Source organism: Ciconia boyciana, chromosome 1 (assembly GCF_034638445.1).
Source record: "Ciconia boyciana chromosome 1, ASM3463844v1, whole genome shotgun sequence".
NCBI classification, from domain to species: domain Eukaryota; kingdom Metazoa; phylum Chordata; class Aves; order Ciconiiformes; family Ciconiidae; genus Ciconia; species Ciconia boyciana.
Genome location: NC_132934.1, coordinates 69,915,918 through 69,929,914, shown reverse-complemented (window position 1 = coordinate 69,929,914; position 13,997 = coordinate 69,915,918). Strand labels below are relative to the sequence as shown.

The 13,997-nt window shown below is 41.4% G+C and overlaps 1 protein-coding gene across 50 annotated transcripts in view; it reads right to left on the bottom strand.

The window, feature by feature from the left end:
- CACNA1C (calcium voltage-gated channel subunit alpha1 C) overlaps positions 1-13,997 on the bottom strand; it is a 495,028-nt gene that overhangs the window by 63,498 nt on the left and 417,533 nt on the right. For all 50 annotated transcript variants that reach the window (XM_072873331.1, XM_072873361.1, XM_072873386.1 and 47 more), the window contains one exon: positions 13,078-13,188. In XM_072873331.1, the coding sequence (XP_072729432.1) occupies positions 13,078-13,188 (111 nt within the window). The remainder of the gene's footprint in view (positions 1-13,077; positions 13,189-13,997) is intronic.

Below are 13,997 nucleotides of genomic sequence, written 5' to 3'. Positions count from 1 at the left end.
CCTAGTTGCTGAGATTAGCTATTAAAGAAGCTGGGGTTTGTTTTGGTACTCATGGAGCCATTGAAATCCCTGGAGACAATTTCTTTTACTTTTTGTGAATATGAGATCCTAAATGCAGTATCTAAGAAGCCTTATTAACAGCAGGGAAAATTGCCCACTGGAGTCTATCTGAAGGTCTGAGCTCAGAGTCACCTGGGGTCCAAAATAAGAATGTGTGGTGGCCAGAGAGCTATGCGTCTACACTGAAGCACAGAAATCCTCAGGGGAAGGGTGCTGTTGAGTCATGGTACCAGCTGGGTTTTGAGCATCCAGCCCTATGGGAGCTGCAGGGTCACTTGTGTGTTAATTGATGTGCAGTTATTTATCTGCTTAGTCCCAGGTTTTCATTTCTGTCTCTTATGAGGTGGCTGGCAAAAATTAAAAAAACCATCTGAGAGAAAAGCCTTTAAAGATGAAGAGCACAGCAAGGGTCAAGGCTATTCACTGGGTGGGATCTGAATGTAGGTCATATGGTCCCCAGTGGAAGAAGATGCTGCAAGGTCATAGGAAAAAAGGGAAAGACATGCATGCATGCATGCATGTAGGTATGTATGAATATAGAAATGAAGCATTGAGGAGGAGAAATGAAGCCTAAATGAAGCTGTGTAGATAACTACACAGCCTAAAAGGAAAGCAAACTACAGGAGAACCTTGCTACCACTTATCTGAAATAAACCTGCATGTTAAAACAACAAAAAAGAAGCATCAATCTTACTCAGCTGGAAAGAGTGTATAGAAAGGAGAGAAAGGGGCTGATACCCTGATATTCAGTGTGATTTCTTAGCAAAAATTTCCTGCTGATTGTAAAGGGCACTAAAGCAGACTTTGCTGGGGATTTGCAAAATGAGATGAACTGCTAGTTTGGTTAGTGGTTGCTTAGTATGTGAATTTGCTTCTGAAAATGCTGAAGGCTATTGGAGCTGTGAGAGTCAGTTCTGAGACTTCATTAAAAGAGGCTTTCCCTGAAAGTATTTTTGCAAAAGGGACAGTTTCATTGGAAAACAGTATCGAATCAAATGACATTTACACAGTACCGTGACTCTTGGCATACCTTCTCACAGCAGATTTGCATGTATCCTGAACAATCTTACAAAGCTACAATAGCTCCTGACACCAAACGGAGATTTGTGTCAGATGCAAATTCTGTTATGCTAAGATACCATTTAGCCATAACAGCAATCAGGGAAATTCGCAGAACCTAATAGAGAAAGAATAAAGTGGAGGATGCAGCTGCTTGCAGCTCCTGACAGGCTGCAGGAAAACAGCATCTATTTGCATACTATCTATCAGCTCTCCTCCATTGATGGATTAATTCTGAGACACAGACTCCCTGCAGTTCACCTACCAGTCGCTGTAATGAGTCACCGCTGCAGGGAATTGCACAAGTCCCCCCTGTACTCCATCAAATCTTTCCGCAGACAGGGAGTGAGGAGAGGAGCTTTTCAGCTCCCCAGACTATTCCAAAGGTCTGTTTGGTTCTGAAGAAACCTCCTGTCTCTCTCTGCTTATTCATAAGAAAACAAGACCAACTTGTAGACCAAGATAGGTGCTCAATAACTTTGATGTTTTCCTTTATCCTCTCTCACTCTGTTTCATGCTCTCTCTCACAATGAGGATGCTGGTGAAAGCAGACAGGTGTCCCTTGGGGTCTGAGGGCCTGCCTGGACACACTGGACACACTGCTTAACAGAAACAAAGGGGTTGGAGGACTTGAATGGTTCTGTGATCTGGAAGAAGACCCCAAATGTTTATTTCTAGGTCACTGGCATAAAACTGGGGTAGCTTGTTACTGGTTAAAAGTGGCCACCTTCTGATTACTGTTTGAGAGCCTGTAGGTCCTAAAGCAAACTACGGGTCTCACCTGTGCTTTTAGTGGACAAATATCTCCATCACAGGAAAAAAAGAAAAAAACTCACTGCCTGAACCAAGGTCCCCAAGCCACCATTTGGCAAACTTAAACATTTACAGAGGCTGGAACTATATAATCTCTTGTGTCACAACAGACCCTTTTTTTACGCTCTCCACACCTACTGATAATTGACAACACTGCGGGGACATGCCTAGAAAAGTCTTTATCATACCTGTTCTGTGAACTGAGAATTCCCATTTCCAGATCTTGCAACCCAGTTCATTCCACCAGAATTGTATTTTCTGGATGATCCCATGAGCCCCTCCATGCCCACCTACGTGGTGGTACAGTTATCTTACATCTCTCCATACTTCATTTACTGTAAAGTGGCTAGTAGTCCACAAGCACTCAGCCATGTGGAAGGCTTGAAGTGCAATGTTATGGTCCCAGGTCCTCCAAAGGCTGGGAAAGAAGCATGGCAAAGGCAATATGGAAGCATTTGTTGTAGAAGCATCTCTCAGAGGCAGCAAGGATTGTATTTCAATGCAACATGCTGAGAAGGCCTGGGGAAATTATAACAGTAAAACATGCTGAAACTGGATGATTCAACTAGCTGACCCTGATGTCATTTTTGGCCTGGATTGCTCTTAGTTGCCTTTGAAGGGAGGGTGAGTAATGCCTCAGAACAGCAATGCCTAAGGCCTCCTTGATATAAGTGCATGAAAATGGAAGCAGAGTAACAGAAAGCTCTCTTATAGATTCTGTCCACCTAGAAAAAAAAGATAAACATTCTTGACTTTCCTACAGGTATATTGTGGCACAGTGATACCCTGTGAGGAGTTGGGCCCTTTTCCTCATGAACAGTAACTACATTGCAATCATTTAACAATTACTGCCCTACAGTCAGAAGCCAGACTTGTTCTCAGCAAAGAGAGACAAAATCAACACCAGTCTTACTGGAGAGACTGAAAAGTGAATGTGATGGCTTGCTGTGACTGAACAGATCATTTATCACAAAATGCATTCCGTGAGAATTTTGCTGTCAAATTCCATTAGGAAGAAGCTGTAAATGCTCAAAGACTTTGCAAGGTCTAGAAAAAACAGGTCTTGATGAGAGCTAACAAGTAACTCTTGAAGGCAATAAACCAAACCAGCAAGACAAAACGGTCCTATGAAAAGAGCATAAGGATGGGCTTTGCTGTTTAAGATAGTCTGTCTTCTGAAGTTGGAATGACATTGCAGCCTAGGGAAGAATGAGTCAAAAGAAATAAAACTCAACCTGTAAGAACAGAAGGACACATCTTTCAGAGTGAAGAGCCACTTACTGTTGTGGGAAGATGAGACAGTGGCAAGTCATGGGTGATGAGGAATTCTGAATATGGGTCTGGACTTGGAATAGCTTCCCTGTCTCCATATGCACCATGGGAAAAGGCTATGGACTGCTCTGACATGGTTGCTGTGTGGATAGTGGATATTCACACTGGAAGAAAGGCACAATCTTCTAGAGACAGGCAGGTAGGTACAAGCATAGGTTTTTGAATAGTTTCTTTTTTTGTAAGTTATCTCCATTTTCAGAAAAGGCTTGATTTTATATGGATTAGAGTAGTTAATAAAATAGTGCTTACTTTCATGCAGTCCATCAATCATAACTTTCCAAAAGAGGATTGTTACTCTCATTTTACACTTGGGGAAGCAGAAATGTAGAAAACTAAAGTTTCCAAGGTCCTACAAAAGCCAGATGTGCGACAGAGAAGAGAAGAGAAATCAACTCTCTTAGACCTCAGCCAGGTGACCATTTGGCACTGGAAATGTAATTTCCTAACATGATAAACAGTTCCTAACAGGGGCTGTATCACAGTCTGTTATCTGGTATCATTCTTACATGAAGAGAAGACTCACATCTGTGAGAACTTTTGACCCTTTAAATGAACCTCACATGAAGTGATAGAGGATTTTTCTTCTGAGAGTGAGAGCAAGTCACTTTTCCCTGGAACTGTTCCCTTTACATGCTGCTGCTGACGCTGTCGATGCTGTTGTGAATGAGACCCCAGTTCACCGTCCCACTGGGCTTTTAACACTGTGTGAATAATTTTCTGTATTAAATAATTAAGTGTAATAGCTAATACAGTACTTCCCACACTGTTGCATTGTGCAGTTATATCATTATTTTTGATCATTTATAATGACATTAAAACCCCCAAGTGCCAGACTGAAAAGAAATCTGTCACAATGTTGCAGCAATATGCAAATTCTCTGGGTACATTTGCTGTGAAGGAAAAGGTCTTCTCTCATTGAAGCTCTTATACAGCTGCTTTAACAGTTTTTCCTGCCTACTGAATTCTCCGTTGATCCTCCAGAAAGCTGGAGGGTTGCATAGCTCTGGCTGATCAATGTTAGAAATTTCACACACTTTATATAGTAATTAGAAGATCTATTTGTGTGCAGAAAATTGCTGGCCTTGTCCTCCAGGAAGGAAAACATCCTGCATTTAAACAACAAATATAACATGGGAAGCAGCAGATCAAACAGCCTTTTTGTCCCTCACCAATTGCTTCCACCACAACATGAAAGGACAAGTTTTTTTATATGAAGAGGGAAGTTTGTCTGTATACTCCTTTCATTCTTGGCCTCTTCTTTGGGGGCACCAACAAAGAAACCAGTTGCGATCAACTCTGCTGACGCCCTTCCGCAACATACATTTTCAACAAGGACATGGGAAAGAGACCAGTATACTTCGTACAGGATGTCAGCCAGTGTTCAGAAGGAAGACTTTGATGCTTCCTGACCCAGATTCCACCAGAGGTATGAACTAGGATTTACTGTGAGATTCCATTTCTCATCATTTGTCTAGTTTCTTCTGTTACATTCATCTACCAAATGTTTTTCACACTGCATGACTTGTTTAGGTGGAGTCACACCTACGTCATCTCAGAATATAAGCATATGCACAATAGAAAAACTTTAGTCTGGCACTCCCTTCTTCTCCTTCAAAGTGTCAGGAATGGTCAGACTTCCCCTCCCAGGCATGCTCAGGAACTGGTGAGGAACTCAGTGAAATCCAGAAGTATCAAAGAGGATTCCCTGTACTTTCACATGAGAGAGAAGGCAGTTATTTGCTTGCTGACTCCTCATTTGTGGAAATTGTTGCTAAATCAACCTCATTCCTAATGTTCTGTTGCAGATTTTATTTTTCTGTACTAACTGGAGAATTTGTTGTCTGAGGATCTATGGTTACATCAGGTATACTGTTTAACTTGATGGGCCAGCACTCTAAAACACCAGGATGTAGTTCTTTCTTTCAGTACCACTTCCTTGTAATATGTTGGCAGCACAGACTCCTGAGTAGTTTTGATTTAAGGCCTGGAATAACAAAAGCAGCTGCTTTGGCCCTTGGCTGGTGGGATGCCCTTCCATGTTCTGTGAGAAAGTCTCAATGCTGAGCTGCTGTGAGAGTGTTGTGGCACCGACTGTGCTGCAAGAGGCCCAGTTACTTTCTTAACCCCTCTTTTCTCTTCTTTCTCCTGGACATCTGGGCAGATAAAAATTCTGTCAAACAAGCAGCATCCAGGAGCAAGTCTACCTGATGACCCTCTGTTCCAACCCATTGTTAGGTATAAAGGATTGGGATGACCTGATCATCTATATCCCGAATTATTATCCCAAGTATTTCTTCACATCAAAGTCATCTAAACATGCTGCTCTGATACAGTACTTTTAGTATCTACTTTTGCAGAAAGGGCTTAGAAAAGAGGCTCATTCTTCCTCCCAGACCTGTGGATATGAAAGACCATATGGTCAAATCTCCACATGACATGTATGCTATGCAAAATGCATGAAACTCCTGGCAGACAGGTAATCACAGTAAAGAGAAAGCAGAGGAGTGATTAATGAGGGGTTAAGATTTTTCCCTTTTCTAGTTTATTTCCAAAACCCTTGAGCCTGATTCAGCAGTTCCTTGACAGCCTTGGATTGACCGCACACATACAGTGCAGTGTCTGGTCATGCACTACAAAGATGTCAGGGATTTCTGGTTATATGGCTTCTGGGCTTGTTGGAGCAGCTGAAATTAATTCCAGCTGGGCTACTGACTGTACAGAAGATCCAGAGGAATATACAATACGTTCAGACTTCACCCAGAAAAAAATTGGGGGTGAAAAAGGAAAGCATTTCTGGGGTAACATGCTGATGCATTTTGCAATGGGGCTGAGATTAATCCACAGAAGTAGGGAAATACATTGCACACAACTTTTATTGCAAATTATTCTGATGAGACCGTACACAGGGAGGCTCTGTGGCTGAGATACTGATGTGTTTGATCATAAAGACCCAGGATGTCTGCCAGAGAACTTCAATAAAATGTAGAAGCACAAAAAGATGTTCGTTAGCTTAAATGTTATTGGTTTTAATTCAGTTTTTAGCTTTCTAAAAATCCCTTTCCATGTTTACTTTTCCTTTCAGCCCTGTTTTTGTTTTTCTTTTCCTTGCATCATTTTTGTCCAATCATTCATTTCTCCATTTTATTAATAATTTCCTCTTTCAGGGTCTTCAGTTAATTTTTCTTTCTGCTTTTAAGGATATTCTGTCTCTTGGCACTCTCCATTATCTGTATATGGCTTTTCCTCCCCTCCAGGTTTGGTTTCTCTCTCTTTTCCCCCCTTTCTTTTTGTTTACTTCTCTCACTTTCTTCAGTTCATACACTCTCTTACCTGACTATTCCTAGTTCTCTCCATGCTCACTATTTCTTACCCAACATCAAGCAGAGATCACTCTTCCTTTTTGTTGAATGAGGTATATTTTTCCCCACCCACAGACCCTGAAACATATTAGCTTTCTCACCCCTTCTTTTGCCTTTTAAAACACTTGTTCCAGCCAAAGGCAGGGTGGTGGTTGGAGACTGCCCTTCCTATTGCACTGGGTAGATGACTCAGTCAGCAAATGCTCCATGTCTAGATGCTTTCCCTCCAAAACAGAAAGGGTAATACTGAAGCTGAGGAGAGGAAACAATTAGATGACTACTTAGGTTAAGAACCTGCCAAAACCAGCAGAGAAAATCTGGAAAATAAGAGCCATTTGACAACCAGAATTGTGTGGCCAAACTCCATGAGAGGGAGGCAGCTGCCTGCACCATGGGCTCACGTATACATTTACACAACCTGAACTGCTAATTTATACCACCATACTTCATCCCAGATCATGTGATTTTAACTAAATATGATTCCTATGTCTGTTGGATGGACCTGAAGTATTTTTCAGTGCTGGGCAAAAGACCACTCAATTGTAACCAGTTTTCCTGACATTTTTGTATCAGTGCAGAATGTCTTGTCTTTGCTTTCTCTGTATAAGCCGGAGACGTAAACCACTGTGATGAATGATGCCAGGGCAGCATCCTAAGCTATATGGGTATTTCTAAAGGTACTAGAATGAAGAAGTATCAAAAGCATTAGATTTCCAAAATCAACCAACCTTGTTTCTGTAGTGCAAGGGGATAGATTGGATATAAATTTCAGTTGTTTGTGAAAATCCTGAAGCCTCTGTCCTGACCAAGGAATGACAGATTGTGGTTATGGTGAGAAAGAAGAATGCAAGTAGTATGAAGCAGCCAGTATGACTTTAGGAGAGACTGCTCAAAGATCTGTTTATAGGCCTAAATGTACTAGAAATGGAGTAGTAAAAAGGGAACAAAACCAGATGAGTCATTTTGCAGTTTTGAGAAGAGGTATCAGTGCGTCAAATGCATGATAAATGCTGACTGAGAGGAGCTTAAAGAGGAATAAAGAAGGGCAAATACATCAGGGGAGACAGAAACACTAAAGACACGTAGATCCGTCAGTAAATGGAGACTAAGAAATAACCATGGGCGACACTTGTGACTTCCACTACTCAGAGGGTCATAGCTCTTCCTGGGATCACATGGGATTGTATGCCTTGTACTGAATGTGAAACTTGTTTGAAACAGTGCACAGAAGTCTGAACTCTGCTACATGAAAATGACATTAAAGAATGGCAAGAATTCAGAGTAGAGTAGCAGTGATAAATGAGGGACTGAACTAACTATCTGAGGCAGGACAGATGGCGTTGTTACAGGCTGCTTTACAAGTAACATCCATAAACACCCAGGGAAGAAAGGTGCTGACAGTGTCTGGTAAATGGAATAGGCTTGTGATCTGTAGTCTTTCTGATAGTCATAATTCTACAGAGGAAATCACCAAGATTTCTTTTCCACACACAGACCTGGATTTGACAAAATATATGAACATTTGTTTTACTTTATGCACGGGAGTCATTCCACTGATATGTCTTGCCTACTTTGAGATGACAGGGACAGCAGTAGAAAATTCATAGCTCTCGGATTACTAGTCCTGCCCCAGCTAATAAGAGGATAGGTGAAATGTTTCCTGAAAGAAAAAGTAGATGCGGTTCATCAGTAAAACAGCCCATTCCAGGAAGCTGGAAAAATCTGAAATTCCTGAAGGAATATCCATCCCCATACTAGCACGTACGTTGACAGATGGTGCAGCTTCATATGAATAGAATTTTAAGTTGTTGTCTTTGAGTTGAAAAGATAAAGCCTAGGCAGGTTTTGTAGAGCAGCTGGTCCTTCATGGACTGGTGCTTGTGGGGATTTCTTCTTTAAGAAGCTAGGACAGTGGTAGCTGTGAGCACCCCAGAGAGCAAAGCACCTCTCATTCCTTTTAGTAGTTTTCTCTGGAGGAAGCACAAAGTAGCAGCAGCTTGCTCCATGCAGGAACTGGAAAATAGCTCACCAGACTGGCTGGAGAATTTATAAAATTAGAAAAATAAAGCAGCAAAAGGCCTTGGCTCAACAGTGTTACTTTTAGACTGTCTGTCTCTTTGAAGTAACTAGTCTTGAATCAGTTTATGAGCGTCAGCCAAGACAAACACTCAGGTCCATTTGGGAGTTTTGCTTCAGAGCAGCACATTAATACTCTGTAAGGAGATGCAGGGCATGTAGTGGATGTTTTCTTTATCAGCAGCCCTAATCATCCCAAATCTCTCTTGCTCATTGTTAGCACGCCCTCCTGTCAAGACTGCATCAGACATAGATGAGCTGTCTTACACAGTGCTTAGGTTTATCCTGCAAAAAACCTGGGAGAACTGATCCTCTCCTCCAGAAAATGCTCCACACAGAAACACGGGGGCTCTCAGAGGCTGGCCTTGTCCCTGCCTGGCATGCACTATCTATACCAGCAGCAGCTGCTCCAGCTAACACACCCCTCTTCTCTATAGCCTCCCTGGCGACTAAACAAACCAAAACTCTGTTCACGGAAGATGGCCAATAAAAAAGACAGGTAGCAAAGGGACTTGCTGACTAGAGCAACCAATCTCAACAGTAACAGTATGTTTAGTTGGGAAAGCCCTTGTCTTTCTACCCCCTTCACATGCTTTCTGTAAGTGTTAGGAGATGAACCCTGACTCAGACTTGGCTCCTTATTCCTACAGCTGGCCTTTCAATGAGTAAATCCTTGCTCTTACCACAAGAACTAGTTGCAGGGCTGGATTATCCATGTCAATTCTTTGCAGTCAGGCATATATGTGATCCTACTTAATGTCTGTGCAACTGACTGTGTTTGGTTTTTTTACCTTTGCTGTCAAGAGTAGCAAATAAGAAGGACATGTCTCCTCACAGAAGAGGAGTGAAGAAATAAAAACTGGATACAGTAAAAAAATCTATTGAGTTAGAGACTGCCACCTTGTCTGTTGTTACACATGTAATACACAGGTAGCATTGTAGTGCATTATATTGCTTAATATAATAGCAATTGCCACACCACTGCCTGCAGCAGGAAGTCTGCGTATTAGGAACTCCAGGCTTCCCCCAAAGCCGTTTTGCATGGGCACATCCCTGTGGTGACTTCTGTAAGAAGCTAGGGCAATAGCAGCTCTGAGTACCTCAGAGATCTGTCCCAGTTCCCTTAACAATTCTCTCTGGTAAAGGTTTGAATAAACAGCAGCTTGTTCTACCTTGCACAGATGGAGAAAACTGTGATCCTCTGTTGCTGCTGCAGACCATTCGTTCCAAGGTGCCTTTAGGAAGCAACTGTGCGAGGGAGAGCTCTGTGGCGGCTGCTTCAGAGTTACAAGTCAGTTACTGCGGTCCTTGCTGTAGTTGAAAGGTTAGCTGCAGTATCCACTGCTGGGTTAAGCACCACAAAGTTGGAGAAAACAGAGCAAATTTTACCAGCTTCAGGTCTGTGCTCAGTTCTGCTCTGCCACATTCTCCTGGGGCTTGTCGCTAAGGTGAGGACACAACACCTTCAGCTACCCAAGTTTCCTGCTTACTTGTTGTCAGCCATAAAGCCTACAGCTCCCTCATTTTAGGGTACTCTTCAGATAGAAAACAGTGATGTTTGGGCACAAATTCAAAATGAGACCACCATCTTAAACAAAGGCTGGTTTGTGTTTTAATGCTCTGGAAATGGCAGCCAAATCTGTCTTCAGCAGAGATCTCATGAGCATTTAAGCTTGCCATTTCACATCTGGGAAACACTAATATCACTTAGCATCTAATTTCTTTGTCTGGGTGACTTGATTGGTTAGAGGGGAGAGGATGATGACTGAGTTGTAGTGATGTTCACCCACATGACAATGAAATACTTTTGGACTTTTTCAGCTGGTGTTCCTGGGGACAACCTCCATCTGCAAATGTATGATTTGCATTGCACGATAGGAAGACACAAGGTCTGGCCAAGCAGAGGGTTGAGGTAACAACTTTCTCCATGCTGAGACTCCCACATCAGAACATATTATAGGCAAATTCAGCTTCAATCCCAAATGTGCAACCTAAAGAGAAGCAGATTGTGCTTGCCAGTATTGGTCCACATCAGTCCAAATGGTACTGAACAGACAATGGCAAATTACACAAGGCATTTAGATGTTTCCAAACTTGAATCACTGAACTGGTACTCAACATAATCCAGTCTGTATATACTGCTGGAGGCAAGTCTTTTTGCTGTATTAGTCGTTTTCACAAGTTCATTCCTGTTCTTCTTCCCTGTAAATCCTGTGGTTCCATTTTTTAAAATGTTGTTTATTTTCCTGAATTATTTAATTAAAATAGCAGTTTAAGGGTTGGTACTATTTTTGGCATACAGGCCAGACGAGGATTTGAAACAGATTTATTCTTTTCGCTGGCTATTCTTTCAACCTGAGGTGGTTGTCTGATCCTTAGTTGAGAAGACTTTATTAACACTTTACTGTTCTGGTCACAAGGAAAACTTCTTTTATATTCTCACTTTTGCTATAGTGTAGTAGCTAGGGATTTAGTTTGGAAGTTACAGAATCATGGAAAATTGGGCCGAGAGGGACCTCATGAGATGGTCTAGTCCATTCCCCTGATCCAAGGCAGATCATACATTCCTAAACTGTTTCTAATGAAAGGTTTCCCTAACTTAATCTTAAAACCTCAAATTATGGAGATTCCACAATCTCTTTAGGCAGTCTGTTCCAATGTTTTGCTATCTGGAGGATACATGTTTACCCCAAAGTATGCTGTGCAGCAAAACTTGAAAAGGAGATTGAACACAGGAAAGTAAGACACAGGAAGTAGAAAGGACCTCCAATTCCATCAAGTCCAATTCCTTACTGTTAGAGGCAACCATGTCAGGTAAAGCCCTCCTCGTATATGTACAGAGCTCAATATTTGAACTGGTTGACCTTTTCCCCTAAATGCTCAAAACAAATTCTGCTGAGAACCTCATCCTTCCCAAAGTTAAGAATCTCCTGTAAAATAGAACCATGAAATCAGAAGAGCATTACAAAGCCTGTGAGATACATTTCTGGGTATATAATGTGCAGATAATATTTTTACAAAGCGCCAGAAAATTTACTTGCTAATAGGCATGGCAAAATCTCAAAAGTGAAAGGTACATCCCTCCTGAAAATTACAATCCCTTCTGAAACAGATGATGATACTTCTAAATTTCCAAAGACTGTTTGAGATCTCACAAAAAAAATCAGTCCTTCAGCAGGACTGCACAAGATACTCTTAACTTTCAAGAGAACTACATCTGAGAAAGGATAGTGATATTGGGCTCAGGAAAAAAATAAAATTGTGACTCTTCTAAGAAGAAGTCTTAGAAAGCATGGAAGAAGGAGAAGGGGGCTGGGTGGGAGTAAAGTCAACACAAAGTTAACAAGAAAAAGTAAGACCAAATTCAATAGAATTGGAGAGCAACATTTCTGAGCTGAGGATGAGGAAGATGTTAGGTTAGAGCTGGGAAGAGCTCTTAACTTCAGTGATCCCCTAAATGTTTAACATGAAGGACAAGCATGACTCTCGGACATGATTGTTCTCATCTTTACCAATGTCATAACTGATGCTTCACACAGTATTTGCCAACCCAGTGTATCAAGGTATCCTTCAAGATACAACCCCATGTATCAAGGTATCATTGAAGATATGAAATGGCATGAGGTACCTGTGTTTAGGTATATAGATTCCACTCCTTATGACACACCACTGAATTTAAACTCCAAACAAGAAAGCCTTGTGTAATCTTAAATTATGTGAGGTCAGAATCTTTGTCCTTGTCCTGCAGCAGCTGTGCCAACTTAGTTGGAAGAGCCTGTAGCTTATAATCATACCCTATGGTGCAGCTATACTAGCAGAATCCCATGGCCCAATGGACAGGACAATACTTTCAGACAGGACCTGCTGGGGTACTGAATATTATCAATGAAGTCTTAAATTCAAAACTAAAGTAATCCAAACTATCATTGAGATGTAGCCCTCCCAGAAGAAACATTTTTTTCCAAAGCTCATAACTCAAAATGAGTCATGCTTGATTAACTTCACTTGGGCCAGGAGACTAATCATAGGATGCTATTTATAGTTTATTTAAGGAGAGTCAGAGGGATCATTAGAATAACATTCAGAATGGAAAACATGTTATAGCCTTAACATAGTGTCACTATTATAACTTAATGAAAACAGAGAACTAGGAACCTTCTCTATTAGCAGGTGTTGCCTGGTTTTTTTTAGTGTGTCTACTCTCCAGTGAAAAAGTTATTAAATATGTGTGAGACTCCAATCCAGAGAGCAACTGTCCAGCTCAGTTATTGGTGGGGTAATAGATCAGAAAGTTTCACCTCCTCCTTCTCCTCACAGCTGCCCCGCACACATGCACACACACACAGAGGCCAGGAAACTCTACGCCTATAGCACCTACCTTGGGCTTGAAGGCGATTAATTTCAGGACCATCTCAACAGTGAAGAGGCCAGTGAAGAGCATGTTGAGGATATTCATGGCTTCCTTGAACATGCAGCTCTGACCGTAGTGCTGAAAAATAGCATCCCAGCAGCAGCGTGAGGAACGGACATACCAGATAGTTAGGAGTCCACAGGGCCCCTCCTGGTCTCCCTTCATGTTGAGGTTCTCTAAAGAAAACCCCAGCACGCTCCATTTTTTCAATTTAGAATTCCCATCTCCCTTCACACATAAGCATTTCCATACCCGTAGCCATTTTTGCCATCTGGCTCTGAATCTCCTATCTTTTTAAAAAAATCTTTTTGAGTGGGGGTTACCAAAATCATGCTTATCGTTCCAGTTGAGGGCTCATTATAAATTTGCATAATGGTACAAGACAGTCTCCGATTGTGTTTGTTATCTCACCCTTCCATAACACTTGGATTACTTTTTTGTTGGATTGCTACTGCACAGTGAACAGGGGTTTCATTGAGCTATTCATAATGATACCAAGCCATTCCCCAAGTAATTACACTTAATTCAGGATTCTGCAAAGTACACAAGCAGCTCAAAACATATCTTTCCAATATGCATTATCTTGCATTTGTCAACTCTGAATTAAATTTGCAATCATGCTGCCCATTCACTTAACTTTATTAAGATCTTATGAAGTTAGTCTGTCTTCTATTGATTAATTCAAATAGTGTCTTCTGCAAATGTTGCCACCTTGCTCTTCATATCCCTGTTTCCAGATCATTATACTTGAGACTGATTGCACTGCCTTATTCTAAGGTCATCTTCTAGTTTATGTTATAAGACCCCATTTGTAGTTGCTTAACTTTGAAAAACTTTAACCAGCTGGGATGAATTTTCATATTCTGAAACTCCTATTTAAAGGAGTT